At 43.1% G+C, this 19,537-nt stretch overlaps 1 protein-coding gene across 2 annotated transcripts; it reads right to left on the reverse strand.

Moving 5' to 3' along the window:
• Window positions 1-3,014: 3,014 nt before the first annotated feature.
• Window positions 3,015-16,415, reverse strand: TMIE (transmembrane inner ear). Of its 2 annotated transcripts, none has more exons than XM_079300527.1 (4): window positions 16,260-16,415; window positions 13,236-13,353; window positions 10,065-10,214; window positions 3,015-4,656 (listed from the first exon to the last, which is right to left on the reverse strand). In XM_079300527.1, the coding sequence occupies exons 1-4, from the start codon at window positions 16,344-16,346 to the stop codon at window positions 4,265-4,267; spliced, it is 747 nt and encodes a 248-aa protein (XP_079156653.1). In that variant the 5' UTR covers window positions 16,347-16,415; the 3' UTR covers window positions 3,015-4,264. The 2 variants fall into 2 exon arrangements, with proteins under 2 accessions (XP_079156653.1, XP_079156654.1); XM_079300528.1 differs by lacking the exon at window positions 3,015-4,656 and adding an exon at window positions 5,909-7,684.
• Between the last annotated feature and the right edge of the window lie 3,122 nt (window positions 16,416-19,537).

Below are 19,537 nucleotides of genomic sequence, written 5' to 3' on the forward strand. Positions count from 1 at the left end.
TCTGAAATCCCAAATATCACCTCCAAGATAGAAACTGCTGATCCCAGAACTGCCTGAAATCCCAAATATCCTCTCCCAGTTTGAAATGTTGATCCTGGAATTATCTGAAATCCCAAATGTCCTCCCAGTTACAGCTGCTGATTGCCTGAAATCCCAAATATCCCCTCCAAGATAGAGCTGGTGATCCCAGAATAACCTGGGATCTCAAATATTCTCCCAGTTTGAAATGTTCATCCTGGAATTATCTGAAATCCCAAATATCCCCTCCAAGATAGAGCTGCTGATCCCAGAATTGCCTGAAATCCCAAATATCCACTGAGAAAACAGAGAGGAATGTCAATCCCAAGGGATCATTCACTCAGCGTCCCCCTGGAATCCAAGGAATTCTCTCACCACAACATTCCCACATGGAATATTCCTCTATATTTAGACCAGCTTAGATGAGCCCAGTGCAAGCTGCCCGTGGTCAAGGGCTGGAATTGGATCTTTCCCAAAGTTCTTCCCAACCCAAACCATCCCCAGATTTGATGGACAAGATCCCAAAAATTCCTGGCAGGACAAAGACACAAAAGGCACCTCCAGGCCTCGGTTTTCAGCAGGAGGATTTAATCCCATCATGTTTTCCTGCTCTGGCACGAGTGGGAAGAGCCCATTCCATGCCCTACTCCCAAAAGTATTTTGTGGAGGTGCTGGCTGGTGCCTTGAGGAGCTTGCACATGATCAGAGTTAATTACAGGGATTAATCCAACGGCAGTTCCAGCCTGGCACGTCCCCGTGGATATCTCTGGAGACATCCACAATTCCCAACACCAAAATCCACCTGAGCTGACACTTCCACAAAATTCTGGAATTTATTTCCCTGCTCATCCACACTCCCACTCATTCCTTTTCCTTGGATTACCTTGGAAAAGGCACAAACCCAGAGCTGCCCTGACTTTTCCCTTTGGCAATTCCCAGTGCATCAGCTCCAGGCTGCAGCAGGACTTTGCTGGGAGTGTGTTTTTCATGGATTTGCTCCCTTGGGTTCAGTCTAAGAGGGAAAAATCCTTGTTGGTGTTAAGGGAGGAATTCCTGAATTGAGGGAGATTCCTCTCTTCCCACTGCAAACATAAAAAAGCAAAATATTCCCCAAATGTTCATTTCTCCACATGGATTGTATGGAGATGGATAACATGGATTTCTCTGGAGACATCCACGATTCCAACACCAAAATCCACCTGAGCTGACACTTCCACAAAATTCTGGAGTTTATTTCCCTGCTCATCCACACTCCCACTCATTCCTTTTCCTTGGATTACCTTGGAAAAGGCCCAAACCCAGAGCTGCCCTGACTTTTCCCTTTGGCAATTCCCAGTGCATCAGCTCCAGGCTGCAGCAGGACTTTGCTGGGAGTGTGTTTTTCATGGATTTGCTCCCCTGGGCTCACTCCAACAGGGGTCAGGCAGTTCCTGCTATTCCCAAAGGGGATTTTCCAAGGGCTGGTTAACAGGGGACAGGAATGTCACAGGAATGTCCCAGGAATGTCCCACAAGGGGCCAGGACTCAGGTCACTGCTCCTGCTGCCCGAGGGCTGAGCCAGCACAATTCCCTCCATCCCTGCTTCTCTCTGTTTCCATGGATTCTGCACTCCCAGGCACTGGGAATGTGCTTAACAAATGCTGCAGCACTCCATTTTTCCTTCTGTTTTCCATATAAAATTAATCCAGGGAGAAAACGGAGAGAAATCAGCAGCAGGAGGAATTTTAGCTGGAAGATTACCCAAATCCAGGCTTAATTTCTCATCCCAAATAAGCCCAAATTCCTTAAAACTGGGTCTAATATCCCCTCTAGTGGGAATTTTAGGAATATGTTGAGATCCTGGAATTTATTCCTGGTCCTGACTGGGTGATTTCTCCTTCTCCAGGACCAGCATCCCTTGAATCCAAGAAAATGAGTGATCCTGTTATTATTCCCTGGATTTCCGGGAATTCAATGCAACTTTTGGCCTCTGGAATTTCCCAAATCCAGGAGAAAAATCAAATTTTTCTCTAAAATTGTGGCTGTGGCTTTTCCAAGGCAATTTCTCCATCTGCTGGTGGAAAAGCAACTCAAAAAAATGCTGGAATTGCTCTGGGCTGGAATTTTCCATGTTTTTTTAAATTTCCTGACTTCCAGATCCCATTGGAACAGGGAAAACATCAGATCAAAGCTGGGAATTTCTTCCCTCTGTTTCCACTTCAGGAATTGGGATTTTTATGGGCAGGATAATCCCTGGAAACTCCAGGAAAGGATTCCCTGATCCCAGGGATGCATTCCCTGCATTTCACCCCCACCCTGATAATTCCAAAACCAATTATTCCCAAAGGATAAATTATTATTAATTTTTTTTAAATAGAAAATCCCTTTTTAAAAATCAATAAAACATTCCCACAATTTTTTTTTCCAGATCTGCTCCTTGATTCCAAACATTTGGAATGTTTGCTTGGAAAAAAGGGATTGAGGTGGATTTTAAAAGATTCCCAATCTCAATGAAATTTTTTTAATTATTTTGATTATTTTTAACAGGATAGAGATGGAAATTGGATGAGGCAGAAAAAATTCCATGGAAAAGGAGCAGATTTTCCTCCTGTGCACCTTTGGATTGGGAATAAATCTGCTCCTCTTCCCTCTCCAAATGGAGCCACATCCCAAATTTCCAGTGTGATTCCAACTGCAGGACAAGGAATCTGAGGTTTCCTGCCCCAATCCCAGATGGATTCCATCCTGGAGTTTTTAAGGCATGAACATCCCTTCCCAAAATTCCCATGGATCTGAGAGCAAAGCCTGAATCCAATGGATTTTTTTTTTTTTTTTTTTTTTTTGCTGTGATTCCTGAAAAAACAGGGTCTTGAATAATTTTGATTTGGATTGAAATCCCAAATAAATCCAGTCTGTGTCCATATTCCCATTTCTGATTAAACATGGCCTTGGAAAATTCAATTTCTTGGGAATTTCAGTCCCAATCCCAATCTTTGTATCCATATTCCCATTTTTCCATTGGTGCCATTCCAAGGATGGAGATTTAGGGTTGTTCTATGTCCAGGAGCAGAATTCCTGACCCTGGAATTCCAGATTTCTCTGCATCATTCTCTTCCCAAACATTTCCAATATTCTGGGCATCATTCCCAATCTCTCTCAAGTTTTCCACCTTTTCAGGAGTTCTGGAATTTTGGGGCTTTTTGGAGCTGAGTGACCTCATTCAGACAGAAAATTCCTTTCATTTTTCCAGGCTCTTTTCCCACCAAGATGAGTTGTGTGGGAGAGAGGAGAAAGGAAAATCAGGACAAGGAAAAATGGGAAATGTCTTGGCAATGATAAATCCAATGTTTTTCCAACCAGCAGGGAAATTTTTGGGATAAAATCAATTAAATATAAAATAAATCCCATTCCTGGGGATAAAGGATTGCAGGGAATTCTCCCTGTGGAGCAGACAATTCCAGGATATCCTGAGTTTTAATTATTCCAAGATTTTCTATGCTACCCTCAAAAAAATCTGGAGTTAAATCCCTCCAGCTGGAAATTTTAAGGCAGAAATTGTTGAAATATTCCCAAAACAGCTGGAAAATGCTTCTCCTGATAAAAACAGGAATTCCCAGGAAGGGAGGGAAGCAGCCACATGGAAGCTGAGCAGAATTCCTGGTCTCAGAATTGGTTTTCCTCAGCAAAAAAATCAGGATAAATCTCCTGGAAAAGATGGAATTCCTGATGTTTCCTGCAGCACTGCAGGGAAAGAGGCACCAGAGAAGGAAGGAAAAACTCCCATGTGTCCAAAAATCTCTTGGAATCCACAGGAGCCAGGCCTTGGAGAATTCCATCCTTTGGGATTTTCTGGGAATTTTCCATAATCCCTAAAATTATCCATGAGGAGATGCTGAGTGCTGGGAAATCTTTATCCAGGTCCTCCAGAAGAAGAAATTTGGGATGAATCCCATTCTCCTTTAATTCTCATCCTGAGCTTTCCCACGTTTATCCAAATTCCTCATTCCCATTGCAGCTTCCTCTTTGGTTCTATCCCATTCCTGCTGGATACTTTTCCATATTATCCAACCAAATTCCAACCAAATTCCCAGTTTTCCTTTGGAGAGCCGAATCCCAGTGGCTCCTTCTCCAAATGGGAATAAATCCATAAATCCTCCAGCAGCATCCCACAGGAATATCTGGAAAAGCACATCCTGCTCCAATTGCTCCTCCCACAGCAAATTGCTGGAGCATTCCCAAAAAATTCCAGCACTTTCCTTACAGGAATTCATTTCTTCTTTGCTGGAGTTTTGGAATTCCCACCAGCTTTTCCGTTGGTTTTGGCACCTCCGGATTTTCCAGCTTCACTTTCCTTTTCCCCCTTTTTTCCTTGTTTCTTGTCGTTTGTGTCCTTTTCCTTTTCCCCCTTTTCCTTTTCTCCCTTTTCTCCTTTCCCTCCTTTTTCCTCTTTTCCTCCTTTTTCCTCTTTCCCTCCTTTTTCCCCTTTTTCTCCATCTTTTTTTTTGCCTCCATCCTTCCCTTCCTTCTTGGATTCTTCCTTCTCCTTCTCCCCATCCTTTTTCTTGGAATCTTTGGATCCATCCTTCTTTCCTGCAGCCTTATCCACTTTTCCAGATACAGTGGGAACTTCTTCCTCTTTTTTTTCTTCTGCAACCTGAGCTGTTTCCAAGAAAAGAAAAAAAACAAATCAGAAAATAAATTGATGTGGATTAAACAACCCAGGAATTATCCAAATTCCAGTTCTCTGATCAAAATCTGGGATAAAGAGAAAATATTCCTACTGGGAATTTTCCCATCCTGCTGATTGCTCCCAGTGAGTTGTGTTTTTTTTGGTTTTTTTTTTTTTTTTTGGAGAGGAATTTGGGATAATCTTTATTTTAAAGGTGGGAAAACCCTGGCACAGATTCCCAAAGAAATTATGGATTCCCCTGGAAATGTCCAAGGCCAGGTTGGAGCACCCTGGGATGGTGGAATTTCCCCCTGTCCATGGAATGGGATGATCCTTAAATTCCCTTCCCCATTTTTAAGAAGGAATTTCACAGCACCAAACTTTTCCTCATTTTCCCAATTTCCCCCCCTTAATTTTCCCAACTTTTCCTCATTTTCCTATTATTTTTTCCCTGGGGGAAGTGGTTCCATTTCTCCCAAGTGCTCCCAAAATTTGGGATTGCTGCCCTGAGCTCTCATCCCTGGACACAAACAGGGATCACATTCCAGCTGTTTCTCATGGAAAATTTCCCCTTGGCTCCAGACCAGCAGAGGATAAAATTTTACAAAATCCAGGGAAAATCGGGGAAATTTTCCATCTTTTTGCCTTCTCTGGAAAGAGAGAGGGATTTGGACAAAGACACAGGAAAACTGGGAATGGCTTTGAACCAAAAGAGAGGTTTTAATGGGATATTGGGAAGGAATTCCTTCCATTCTGGGATGGAATTCCCAGAGAAGCTGCAGCCACCCCTGGAAGTGTCCAAGGAATGCTTGGAGCACCCTGGGATAGTGGGAGATGCCTGGATTTTTCACATTTCCCTAAAATATTCCTTTGTTGCAGGCACAAAAATAAAATTCCAGCCTTTTTCTTTGGGAATGGCTGTTTATTTATCCATAAAAATGGGAATAGAACAACACCAAGAATTCTTTACAGTCCCAGGGGAATTCCTGATATTCCATTAAAATAAATAAAAATGAGGGAAAAGCTAAAAAAAAATCTAATCCCAACCCTTTGTCTAGAAAAATGTGGTTGGAAACAGAATTCCCAAAAAATCAGCTGGAGCAGCCTTGGAGTGGAAAAGATTTTTTGGGATCAGGAACAGATTTCCAGAGGGAAAACCTGGGAATTTGGTCACATGGAATTTTATGTCAGCTCCAGGTATCCAGACAAAAAATTTCAGATTGGAGATGGATCCCAAAGTTTTCTACAATTCCTACTGGAATTCCTAAATTACACATGGAAGATTTTTGGGGTAAGGAACAGATTTCCAGAGGGAAAATTAAGGAATTTGGTCACATGGAACTTTTATCAGCTCCAGGTGTCCAGACAACAAATTTCAGATTGGAGATGGATCCCAAAGTTTTCCACAATTCCCATTGGAATTCCTAAATCACACATGGAAGATTTTTGGGATCAGGAACAGATTTCCAGAGGGAAAAATCCAAGAAATTTGGTCACACAAAGTTTTCCAGGACTACAGACAAAAATTCCAGCATGGAGATGGATGCCACGGGTTTCCACAATTCCCATTGGAATTCCTAAACTGTTTTTGGGATCTGGATGCATTTCCAGAGGGGAAAACTGGGAATTTGGTCCCACTGAGTTTTGGCAGCTCCAGGTTCTCTCACCTGAGCGAATCCTTTGGAATTCCCAAGGTTGGAGACACCCAGGAATTTTTTAGGCCCAATTTTCCACTCCTGCACCTCCCCTCCCATAAAAACACGGAATCTTTATTTTCCCTATGGATAAAGTCTGGAAAATCTGTGTTGACCCATTCTTATCCATATATATGGAGAATATATTTGGGAAGAGATGATTCCCATCCCAATATCGATTCCTTCTGGGAAATTTGGGAAGATTTTGGGATTTGCTAAATCCAAAAGGAGCGGGAGCTTCATGGAACAGCTTCTCCTGAGCAACCACAAAACATCAGCACCAGAATTCCTGGAATTTTCCACAGGTGATCACCATTTAACTGGGAAAAGGTTTGGATATTCCTCGTGGAATATCCAAATAAATGCCTCCAAATCAATGGATTTCTTATGGAAAAATTGTGGAAATTTATTCCTGAATTCCCACTGTAAGAATTCCCAAAGGAATGATTCCAATGGATCCGATCCTGCCATTGGATATCTGTAGATGTAAAGGCTTTTTCCAGGAGATCCAAATTTATTACAGGAGAAAAAACAAATTCCTTCTCTGTGTTTTTGGGGTATTCTTAGGAATGGATTTGGAATTCTGTTATCCACAACCACAATCCTTTAAATTCCATGGATTACTGATCCCTAGGAGTCAGAATTTGGGTTTTTGGGAAGCAAATCAAAGAATAATTTGCTTTCCCACCAAAATGTTGGCATTTTCTGCATGGGATTGCTCTGAGAGATGGGATTGGATCCTCCAGACCTTTGGATGACCTTGGAATTTCAAGTAATTGGATATTAAGGATGGAAGAACAAGGATTCAGTGGAAGGACAAGGATTTATTCATGGAATTGGGTTCAGCTCCAGAACTGGGAATTCCCAGTTTCAGGTTGGACACCCCTGAAATCCTGGGATTTGTGCAAATTCCCATTGTTCAGCTCGTAATTCTGCATTTTGCTGGTGTAGGACTGAATTTCTCCAAGGAATTCCTAAATTCCTTGGTGGGATCTGCCTCTTTCCCCATGGAATTGCTGTTTTTATGGAATTATGGAAAGGCCGTTTTTATGGAATTACAGCTCCCAGAGAGAGACACAGGAAAGAGGGAAAAATAAAAAGCCAACAAAAAGTGTTGAGGAAACAGGAAAAAAAATCCAGGAATGGAGAAGCAGAAAATCCAAGGGTTCTGTGGATACAGAGAAGAGAAGTCATAGGAAGGCAGGAATCAAAATTCCCTAAATTCCTTGGAGAACCATCTCATCCTCTTCCTTCAGCACAGGCAGGGAATGGAGAGGTCTGGACTGGCCATGGCCAGAGAGAGTGAGGAGATTTTCAGGAGAGCCTATGGAATCAGGAAAGGAGAGTGAGAGCAGCAGAGAAGAAACATTCCAGCAGGAAAAAAAAACCAGGAATGAGAAATTCCAACCACGCCGTTTTCGCTCCCGGTATTCCCCGACCCAAGGGCAGGCCCTGAAATTAATTCCAGCTGGGAATTTTCAACATGGAATTCTCTTTCCAGTTCCCTGACAGGAGGGTGAGGGTTGGAAATTGATGGGGAAATGGGATCAGGCCTCCAGTTTTCCCAGGAAAGGTTTGGATTGAATTTTTGGGAAAAGAATTCCAAATTGGGAAAGTGATTTAGGATTTGGAAGTGTTGGATTTGCCATCCCTGGAGATGTGGGATTTCCTGGGGTTTTTTTGTGGGATTTGGTGAAAAAATAGGATTTGATGAATTGGAAGAGGTTTTTCCAACTTTAATTTGGGAATGAAGGAATGATTCCAACCCAAACCAACAGAAAAATTCCCTCTTGTCTGAAGGATCTTATCCCGATATCCTGAATCTTCACTGGGAGGGTTGATCTTGGTGGTGGCACCATGGGAGGAACTTGGAGCTCCCAGAATCTCAAAAAAAAAGGTGGGAATTACCTCTGGGAATGTCAGTGAGCTCATTGAGGGACTTTGCACTGCCAAAATCCCCCAAAAAAGTGGGAATTACCTCCGGGAATGTCGGTGAGCTCATGGAGGGACTTTTCACTACAACAATCCCCCCAAAAAAGTGGGAATTACCTCTGGGAATGTTGGTGAGCTCACTGAGGGACTCTGAGCTGCCACAATCCAAATAAAGGTGGGAATTACATCCAGGAATGTCAGTGAGCTCATGGAGAGACTTTGCACTGCCAGAATCCCCCAAAAAAGTGGCAATTACCTCTGGGAATGTCAATGAGGTCATGGAGGAACTTTGTGCTGCCATAATCCCAAAAAATAGTGGGAATTACCTCTGGGAATGTTGATGAGCACATGAAGAGATTTTGCACTGCCACAATCCAAATAAAGGTGGGAATTACCTCCGGGAATGTTGGTGAGCTCATGGAGGGACTTTGAGCTGCCACAATCCCCCAAAAAACCTGGGAATTACCTCTGGGAATGTCGATGAGCTCATGGAGGGACTTTGAGCTACCAGAACCCCCCAAAAGTTGGGAATAATCTCCAAGAACGTCAGTGAAGTCGAGGGACTTTATGCTCCCAAAAATATCAGGAATTAGCTCCAGAACCATCAGTGACTCACAGAGGGATTTCTGAGCTCCCAGAACCCCCCCAAAACAGTGGGAATTACCTCTGGGAATGTCGGTGAGCTCATGGAGGGACTTTGAGCTGCCACAATCCCCCAAAACAGTGGGAATTACCTCTGGGAATGTCGATGAGCTCATGGAGAAACTTTGAGCTGCCACAACCCCCCAAAAAACTGGGAATTACCTCCGGGAATGTCGGTGAGCTCATGGAGGGACTTTGAGCTGCCACAATCCCCCAAAAAACCTGGGAATTACCTCTGGGAATGCCGGTAAGCTCATTGAGGGACTTTGAGCTGCAACACTCCCCAAAAACCTGGGAATTACCTCCAGGAATGTCGGTGAGCTCATGGAGGGACTTTGAGCTGCCACAATCCCCAAAAAAACTGGGAATTACCTCCGGGAATGTCGGTGAGCTCATGGAGGGACTTTGAGCTGCCACAATCCCCAAAAAAACTGGGAATTACCTCCAGGAATGTCGGTGAGCTCATGGAGGGACTTTGAGCTCCCAGAACCCCCCAAAAAACTGGGAATAATCTCCAAGAACGTCAGTGAAGTCGAGGGACTTTATGCTCCCAAAAATATCGGGAATTAGCTCCAGAACCATCAGTGACTCACAGAGGGATTCTGAGCTCCCAGAACCCCCCCAAAACAGTGGGAATTACCTCTGGGAATGTCAATGATGCCATGGAGGGACTTTGAGCTGCCACAATCCCCCAAGAAACTGGGAATTACCTCCGGGAATGTCGGTGAGCTAATGGAGGGACTTTGAGCTGCCACAACCCCCAAGAAACTGGGAATTACCTCCGGGAATGTCGGTGAGCTCATGGAGGGACTTTGAGCTGCCACAATCCCCCAAAAAACCTGGGAATTACCTCCGGGAATGTCGGTGAGCTCATGGAGGGACTTTGAGCTGCCACAATCCCCAAAAAAACTGGGAATTACCTCCAGGAATGTCGGTGAGCTCATGGAGGGACTTTGAGCTGCCACAATCCCCAAAAAAACTGGGAATTACCTCCGGGAATGTCGGTGAGCTCATGGAGGGACTTTGAGCTGCCACAATCCCCAAAAAACCTGGGAATTACCTCCGGGAATGTTGGTGAGCTCATGGAGGGACTTTGAGCTGCCACAATCCCCCAAAAAACTGGGAATTACCTCCGGGAATGTCGGTGAGCTCCTCCAGGGGGGGCACCGTGTCCAGCTTGTCCGCGTAGTTCTTGGCCGCCTTGCGCTGGGCGTAGCGCGCCTCGATCTCCTTCCGCGTGCGCGGGATGCGGCACTTGAAGATGCAGCACAGGGTGATAACTGGGGATGGAAACGAGGATGTGGGATTGGTGGGCTGGGAATGTGGGATGTGGGGGATTGGTGGGGTGGGAAATGTGGGATTCTGGGTGAGTTATTGGGAAGGGAGTGAGAGAAACGAGGATTTAACTGGGAATGGGAAATGTGGAAATCTGGGGGAGTTATTGGGAATGGAGTGAGAGAAATGAGGATTTAGCTGGGAATGGGAAACTTGGGATTGTGGGGGATGGATGGGGTGGGAATGTGGGATGTGGGGGATTGATGGGAATAGGAAATGTGGAAATCTTGGGGATTACTGGGAATAGGAAATGTGGAAATCTGGGGGATTATTTGGAATAGGAAGTGTAGAATTCTGGGGGAGTTATTGGGAATGGAGTGAGAGATATGAGGATTTAATTGGAATGGGAAATGTGGAATGTGGGGGATTGCTGAAATGGGAAACGTGGGATTCTGGGGGATTGTTGAAATGGGAAATGTGGGATATGGGGAATTGATGGGGTGGGAAATGTGGGATTGTGGGTGAGTTATTGAGAATGGAGTGAGAGAAACAAGGATTTGACTGGGAATATGAAATGTGGAAATCTGGGGGAGTACTGGGAATGGGAAACGTGGATATTGCTGAAATGGGAAATGTGGGATTGTGGGGGATTGCTGGGGTGGAAATGTGGGATATGGGGGATTGATGGGGTGGGAAATGTGGATATGGGGGATTTGCTGGGAATGGGAAATGTGGTATTGTGGGTGAGTTATTGGGAATGGAGTGAGAGAAATGAGGATTTAGCTGGGAATGGGAAACGTGGAATTCTGGATGAATTACTGGGAATGGGAAATTTGGAATTCTGGGTGAGTTATTTGAGAATGGGAAATGTGGAATTCTGGGGGATTACTGGGAATGGGAAACATGGGATTCTGAGGGACTTATTGGGAATGGGAAATGTGGAATTCTGGGTGAGTTACTGGGAACGGGAAATGTGGACTTTTGGGTAAGAGTTTGGGAACGAAGTGAGAGAAATAAGGATTTAACTGGGAATGATAAACATGGAATTCTGGGTGAGTTATTGGGAATGGAGTGAGAGAAATGAGGATTTAACTGGGAATGGGAAATGTGGAATTCTGGGTGAGTTATTTGGAATAGGAAATGTGAAATTCTGGGTGAGTTATTGAGAATGGTGTGAGAGAAACAAGGATTTGACTGGGAATAGGAAATGTGGAAATCTGGGGCAGTACTGGGAATAGGAAGTGTGGAATTCTAAGTGAGTTACTGGGAACGGGAAATGTGGAAATCTGGGTGAGTAATTGGGAATGGAAAAGGAAACAAGAATTCCCTGGGAATTCCCAGAGCAGCTGTGGCTGCTGCTACATCCCTGGAAATGTCCAAGGCCAGGCTGGACAGGGTGAGGATCTAATTCCAGAGAGGAAATTAAGGAAAAAGCAACGGGTGGATCTGACAGGGAATTGTTTCCAGCGGGATCCTGAGGAATTTGGGTCCAGGCGCTTTAGGAGAGATGGGAAAAGACCCTGGATGACAGGAATAAACCCAAATTTTTACTGGGTTTGCATTCCCCAAAATCCCTTTCTGTCAGGATTTCATTTGTTTTCCCAGGAAATAAAGATGAGGAAGAAGATTTGGGATTTGGATTTTCCATCTTTTTTTATGGGATGGTGCCACCTTGTGGAATCTGCTGGGAGCAGGGGCTGGAAGCCACACCTGGATGTGATTTATTTGGGATCCAATTTGATTGGATTTGTTTCTTTTTTATGTCAAATTTTATATTTTTCTGCTTAATTTTATTTTTTCCAATTATGGAATGAATTGATGAAATTCCAGTTGGGAATGGCCATATCTGGATCCATCTCAGTGACTGGGTCAAAAAAAATTTTTTGGGGTTTCACCATTGGAATGTTTGGAATTCCAATACATTCCACTTTGTTTTAGCAGGGATTTTAAATCCCAGGGTTTTTTTGGCCCAGTCACTGGGATGGATCCAGATGGAAATTCCAGTTGGGAATGGCCCTATCTGGATCCATTTCAGTGACCTGCACCTAAAAAAAATTGGATTTAAAATGCGTGCTAAACCAAGTGGAAAATCATGGAATTAAAAATATTCCAGTGGTGAAACTCCAAAAATTCCTTCTGGAAGATGTCCCTTCTTATGGAAAATGTGAAATGAAATGGTCTTGAATGCTCATTCCCAACCCAACGCATTCCAAGAGGTGTCCTGAGGGAAATTTGGGAATTTTTTGGGTTCTACTATTGGAATGTTTGGAATTCCCAACCCAAGACTTCCATGAATCCCAACCCAAAGGATTCCACGATTCCCAACCCAAAGCATTCCATGATTCCCAGCCCAAGGCATTCCATGAATCCCAACCCAAGGCATTCCATGAATCCCAACCCAAGGCATTCCACGATTCCCAACCCAAGGCATTCCATGATTCCCAGCCCAAGGCATTCCATGAATCCCAACCCAAGGCATTCCACGATTCCCAACCCAAGGCATTCCATGAATCCCAACCCAAGGCATTCCATGATTCCCAACCTCACACATTCCACGATTCCCAGCCCAAGGCATTCCATGAATCCCAACCCAAAGCATTCCACGATTCCCAACCCAAGGCATTCCATGAATCCCAACCCGAGGCATTCCATGAATCCCAACCCCAAGCATTCCATGAATCCCAACCCCAAGCATTCCACGATTCCCAACCCGAGGCATTCCATGATTCCCAACCCGAGGCATTCCATGAATCCCAACCCCAAGCATTCCATGAATCCCAACCCAAGGCATTCCACGATTCCCAGGCCCATGGCTCCAACCCAGATTTGGGTGGGAATGTGGAGCTGGAGCTGATTCCCATCCCAGGGACGTCTCCTCTGGGACAATCCCGATACGAATCCATGGTGATTCCCACTTGGAGAATCCCTCCTTCACCATTCCTGGGATAACTTTTGGTGCCTTCCTGGGGAGTTTCCCGGGAGTGAATCCCACCGGGAAAGGGGCAGGATGGAATTCTGGGACTCACTGATGGAGAGGACGAAGAGGGCAAAGATCCCGACCACCTGCCAGAGGCGCAGCCCCCAGATCACCACGGTCTCCGACGTCACCGGATCCGGCTTCTTCTTGGGAGGCGCTGTCGTGGCCTGGAAAAAAAGAGGGAAAACCACCAGGAAAAGAGGGGTTGGGATGGCGAAATTCCCAAAAATCACTCCAGGGAGTGATGGGAGCATGGGAAATGGTGGAGTGGTTGGTGAGTCCTTGATAATTTGGGAATGTTGGAGGGATTTTTATGGAATGGGTGTGGGAGCGATCCAGGATAATCTTTTTTCAGCCTCTCCTTGGCTCGCTCTGGAATTCTTTTCTCCATCTTTCCAACGGATTTCGTGGATTGGAGAATTCCTTCCTCTGCTTTTCCAGTGGATTTTAAGGATTGGAGAATTCCTTCCTCTCTTTTTCCAGTGGATTTGAGAATTCCTTCCTCTGCTTTTCCAATGGATTTTAAGGATTGGAGAATTCCTTCCTCTCTTTTTCCAGTGGATTTCGTGGATTGGAGAATTCCTTCCTCTGCTTTTCCAGTGGATTTTAAGGATTGGAGAATTCCTTCCTCTGCTTTTCCAGTGGATTTTAAGGATTGGAGAATTCCTTCCTCTGCTTTTCCAGTGGATTTTAAGGATTGGAGAATTTTTTCCTCTGCTTTTCTAATGGATTTTAAGGATTGGAATCACAGTCAAGGAGGGCCTGAATGAGAAAATTCCTGGAAAAATTTCTCTCTTCACTTTCCCAATGAATTTTAACGGAAACACATCCTCAGAATCATGGACACAGGGATGTGGGAAAGCTGCTGATCCAGGAGGAAGCAGAGTGGAATTCTGGCATAAAAAATTGTGGAATTTTTTGATGGAAAGATAAACTCAGCCTAAACCTAGAGGTTGGAAATCCTCAGAAATATTCCATGGGATTTTTTAACAAGAACTTGGAGCAGAAGCTGGAAAACAGCTGGAATTAACCCGGTGCCCAAAGCTGGACTTTTTGGGAAGTGGAATTCCTCAGCAATCCCTCTGGAACGAGGTGATTCCTCAAAGAATTTTATCCTTGATTTTTAATAAAGGATTATTCCAAATTTTTCCTCCTGGGATTGGCTCAGATTCAAGATCTGATTCCCAGGTCAATCCCTGCCCTCAATATCCTGGGATTGTTTCCTGATCTCTGGGATCAGGATCAGGGAAAGGGATTTTTGGGATCAAGCAGGGATTTAGGGGCTCATTCTGGGATTTAGGGATTTCAAATCCATCTCAGGATTTTATCATTATCTCCCTGAATTTTGGGATAACTTTTCCAAAAAGTCATTATTTTTTGGGAATTTTTCCAAAGGTCTGGAAGCGAGCTGATGTTTTCCTCAATCAAATCAAGATTTAAAGGGATTTTTGCCTCTTTCCCAAATATTCCCTTGATTTATTTTTCCTTATATTTGGGGTTTTGGGTGAATTTTTCCAGCTGCTGGAATTATTTTCCTCGGCTTCTTTTTTTTTCCTCATCTGTTTGCTCCAGCCTGGCTGAGCTGGAATCGAATTATTCAGGATAACTCCATTATCCAATTATTTCCAGGAATAAACTCCTTGCAGAGCTTCTGCTTTTCCAGGAAAAAAAACAAAACAGAACAAAACCCTGTGAAAAACAAAACAGATCCTGAAATTCTCCCTGGCTTATCCTGATTTTTGGGACTTGGATGTTTTCTGTTTACTGGGAATTGTCTGGAATAAAACAAATGGAAAATGTTCTGGCTGGCTGGATCGTCCCTGGGATTCAGGGAAGGATAATTTGGGAATTCTGCACTGTCAGGGAAAGTTCTGCTTCATTTGTCCCCTTGGGAAGGGTTGGATAGCTCAGAAAACCTGGAATTGTTCCTGGAGCAGCAGCTTGGGCTTGGAAAAGATTCCTGGATCCATTACTGGGGATTTATGGAATGCTCAGGTAGGGTGGGATGGGGGAAAATCAGGGATTTGGTTGGGAATTGGGATGGGAGGCCTAAAAAATGGGGAGGGAGGGGTGAGAAGCTGAAAATCCTGGAAAAATATATGTGGAAAGGGAAGTCCTGGGGAAAAAAACCTAAAAAATAAACCATGGAAAAGGGAAAGGGATGAGAGGCCAGAAATCCTGGAAAAAACTCAGGATAAGGGCAGGAATGAGAGGTTTGAAATCCTGGAAAAAAATTGGAAGGGAGGGACAAGAGACTGGAAATCCTGGGAAAAAATCAGGGAAAGGGATGAGAGGCTGGAAATCCTGGAAAAATATATGGAAAGGAAAATCCTGGGGGAAAAAAAAATCAGAAAAAAAGGCAGGGATGAGAGGCTTGAAATCCTGGAAAAAATCTGGAAAAGGGAAGGATGAGAGGCTGGAAATCTTGGGAAATTCCTGGATTTTTCAAATCCCAAAAATCACAGCAAAATCCTGCTCCAAAAAAATTCCAGGTTGGAGCAGCGACTCCAGCAGGGAAAAGGATCCAAAGAGGGGAAAATGAAAGTTTTTGGGAACTGGGATTTTTTTTTTCCAGGCAGGAATTTTCTCTGGAATTGCTGCCAGGGGTCAGGAGCTGCTTTTCCCTCCTGGATCATTCCCAGTTTTTCCACAGGAGTGGGAATGCAGAGTCATCCTCAGGGAAAAGCTCTTGTGGAGAGGGAGCAATTCCCTGGGAATTCTCTGGGAATTCCAGTTTTTTCCAGGATTACAGTGAATAAGGGAAGGCAGGAAAAGGAAAAAACACATCCCAAATATTTCCCTTGGGAACATCCATCAGGAATTGCATTTTCACAATCATTCCCCCCCTTTTTTTTTTTTTTTTTTTTTCTTCTACTCCTCAAATTGTTGAAAAACTGGGAAAAATCCATGATTCCAACCAAAAACCCCCAATCCCAACCCTTTAGCAAGCACCAAAAATTCCCCAAAAAAAACCCCTGGAACTCCTTGGATCCACCTTAAATTCCCTGCTGGTTGTTCTCCGGGGAAAACTCCAATTCCCGGCTCATTCCCACTTTTCCAGCAGAAATTTTACCTCGATCAACTGCGCCAGGGAAAGTCTGGAACGGGCCAGGAGGAGGCAGGAAAATCCCAAAGAATTCCAGGGTGGATCCCACGCCATCTTCTCTCTTCTCTTCCCAGGGATTTATTTATTTTATTTTTATTTTTTTTTTCCACCTCCTGCCAAGCTTGGGATATATATATATTTTTTTTATTATTTTTTTAGGGGGAAAAGTCCCGGCCTGGCTTTTCCAGCGGCGGGAGCAGCGGCTGGGAGTCGTTAATTAATTAATTAAATTAATGAGGCGGTGTCGATGACGGAGCCCCGGGATGGGGGGATCGGGAGCACCGGGAGCGGTTCCTGCTTTTCCAGAGGGGAAAAAAACCAAATCCTGCTTTTTCAAGGAGGAATTCCCGTTTTTCTAATAATAATTACTGCCCTTCGAGAGGAAGAGGGGGGAAAAAAAATTCTTTTCCAAGGAGGAATTTCTGCTTTTCCAGAAGGAAAGAATTCCTGCTTTTGCAAGAAGGAATTCCTGCTTTTCTAGCGGGGAAAAAAAACAATATCCTGCTTTTCCAAGGAAGAATTCCCGTTTTTCCAAGGAGAAATCCCTGCTTTTCCAATAAATAATTCCTGCTTTTCGAGATGGAAAAAAAAAATCTTTGCCAAGGAGGAATTTCTGCTTTTCCAGAGGAAAAGGATTTCTGCTTTTCCAATAAATAATTCCTGCTTTTCGAGAGGGGAAAAAAAAAGAATTCTGCTTTTCCAAGGAGGAATTTCTGCTTTTCCAAAGGGAAGGAATTCCTGATTTTCCAATCCTGGCTTTGCCTTTTCGGGTTTTTTTCCAGCTGTTTTCCCAAGCTCTTGGCTTAGGGAGGGAATTTTAATTTTTTTTTTCCTTTAAAAAAAAAAAAAAAAAAAAAAAAGGGATTCAAGCCAAGCTGGAAGGGGATGTTTGGAATTCCAGGATTTTGATCCCACATGGATTTTAGGGATGTGTTCCTCCACCTGGATTTTCATGGAATTATGGAATTCCCGAATTCTTTGGCTTTAAAGCTCATCCCATTCCAATATCCCACTGGATATTCCAGGGATCCACAGCTTTTCTGGGAATTCCATCCCAAAATCCCACAAAACCTCCCCTCCTTCCCTGATTCCTGAATTTCTGGGATTTTGGGATTCTGGATGGGGAGAATCCTGGGGAAACCTGGGACCCAGGAGGATTCCAGCATTTTTTTTTAGGAATCCAACAGAATTCCAAGATAAAAACATTCCCAAGGGGAATGAATATTCCAGCACCTCCATGGATCAACCTGGGAATTTTCCATGAATTTGGATTAATTCCAATGTGGATTTGGAAGAATTCCAAAGGGCTGGAAGCAGATTTTCCGGGAGAAAATCCTTGGGAATTTGAGAAGTGGGAAGAGCCACAGGGTGGCAGCAGCGAGACAGGGAATTCCCTCTTCCCAAATTTCCTCTGGAATTCCAAGATCTTAAGGAATCATTCCCCGAGCTGCTTTTCCAGTGGATTTTTAAAAAATTATTATTATTTTTTAATTTTTTTTTTGGAATGAGGCTCCTGGATCCAAGATTTTCCTTGTCCCTCTCCCTCCTTCTTGATTTTCCTTGTCCCGGATTTCCCAAATTTGCCGGTTTCCAAAAAAAAAAAAAAAAAAAATCGGGAGAAAATTCCAGGAGATCTCGAGGAATTTCTGAGATTTTCATTTTGGGATAAAATAATTCCCTGTGGAAGCCAAAGGGATAAAATCCGGGATAAATCCTGGATTCCACAGGATCTGGGAATGCTGAGCCCATGAAATCCATGGAAACTTGGATTGGACAACAAAGCAGAATTATGGAATTCTTTCTTTTTGGAAAATTCTGTGGAAATCTGGGATCTGGTTCCAAAGATTTTTCTGGGAATGCATTCCAGTATAAACTCTGGGAATTCTGGGATGGAAATTCCAGGATATTCCCAATGCTCTGTCCACCAATTGGGAATTCCAGCTTCCATCTTTTTTGTTCCCAGAGCTTTGGGAATGGAATGTTGGAAAATTCTGGGGGAATCTGGGATCTGGTTCCAAAGATTTTTCTGGGAATGCATTCCAGGTACTTGGAGTATAAACTCCAGGAATTCTGGATGAGAATTCCAAGTGATTCTCATCCATGGGCTGGGAATTCCAGCTCTGTCCCTTTTATTCCCAGAGATCTGGGAATGGGAACTCTGGAATCTGGTTTCAGGGATTTTTTTGGGAATGCATTCCATGAGATTGGAGTACAAACTCTGGGAATTTTGGGATTGGAATTCCAGGTTATTCCCAGTGCCTTGTCCATGAGTTGGGAATTACATCTTCCATCTTTTTATACCCAGGTTTTTTGGAATGGAATTCTTTTCTTTTGGAAAATTCTGTGGGAATCTGGGATCTGATTCTGAGGATTTTCTGGGAATGCATTTCAGGTGCTCAAAGTATCAACTTTGGGAATTCTGGGATGGGAATTCCAGGTGATTCCCATCCATGAGTTGGGAATTTCAGCTCCATCCTTTTATTCCCAGGGTTTTGGAATGGAATTCTTCCCTTTTAGAAAATTCTGTGGGAATCCTGGGATGAGATTCAGAGAATTTTTGGGGAATGCATTCCATGGGATCAGAGTATAAATCCTGGGAATTCTGGGATGGGAATTCCAGGTGATTCCCATCCATAAGATGGGAATTCCAGCTCCATCCTTTTCTTCCCAGAGATCTGGGAATGGGAACTCTGGAATCTGTCTCAGGATTTTCTGGGAATTCCTTCCAGGTGCTCAGAGTATAAACTCTGGGAATTCCAGCTCTGTCCTTTTATTCCCAAGGCTTTTTTCAATTTTATTTTTATTTATTTTTATTCATTTTGTTTGTTTAAATTTTTAAATTTCATTTCTTTTTCTTGGATTTAAAAATTTTCTTTGGAATTTATTTTATACTTTAAAAATTTTAATTTAATTTTAATTTTATTTATTTATTTATTTATTTTGTTTTTCCCTATTTTAAGTTTAATTTAGGCTTTATTTTTATTTTGGTATTTTGAAAATTTAATTTACTTTTATTTTTCTTTATTAAATTTTACTTTTTAAATTTCTTTAATTTTTGTTTTATTTCATTTTTTGTTGATTTTCTTTCTATCTAATTTTGATTTGATTTTATTTTAATGACCTAATTTTATTTCATTATTTTTACTTTTTAATTTTTTACTTTGTTTTAATTTATTATTTAATCATTCTTAAATTTATTTTTATTATTTTATTTTATTTTTGTTTTACTTTAACTTGATTCTATT

This window comes from Erithacus rubecula, assembly GCF_903797595.1.
Source record: "Erithacus rubecula genome assembly, chromosome: 3".
In the NCBI taxonomy this organism is placed as follows: domain Eukaryota; kingdom Metazoa; phylum Chordata; class Aves; order Passeriformes; family Muscicapidae; genus Erithacus; species Erithacus rubecula.

Bases quoted from the DNA above. Each gene is read 5' to 3' on its own strand.
- TMIE (XM_079300527.1), bottom strand. From the start codon at position 16,346: ATGGCGTGGGATCCACCCTGGAATTCTTTGGGATTTTCCTGCCTCCTC. The intron at 13,354-16,259 runs GTAAAATTTCTG...CTTTTTTTCCAG, and splicing joins CCCTGGCGCAGTTGATCGAG to GCCACGACAGCGCCTCCCAA. The intron at 4,657-10,064 runs GTAATTCCCAGT...TCTTGGAAACAG, and splicing joins GCTCACCGACATTCCCGGAG to CTCAGGTTGCAGAAGAAAAA.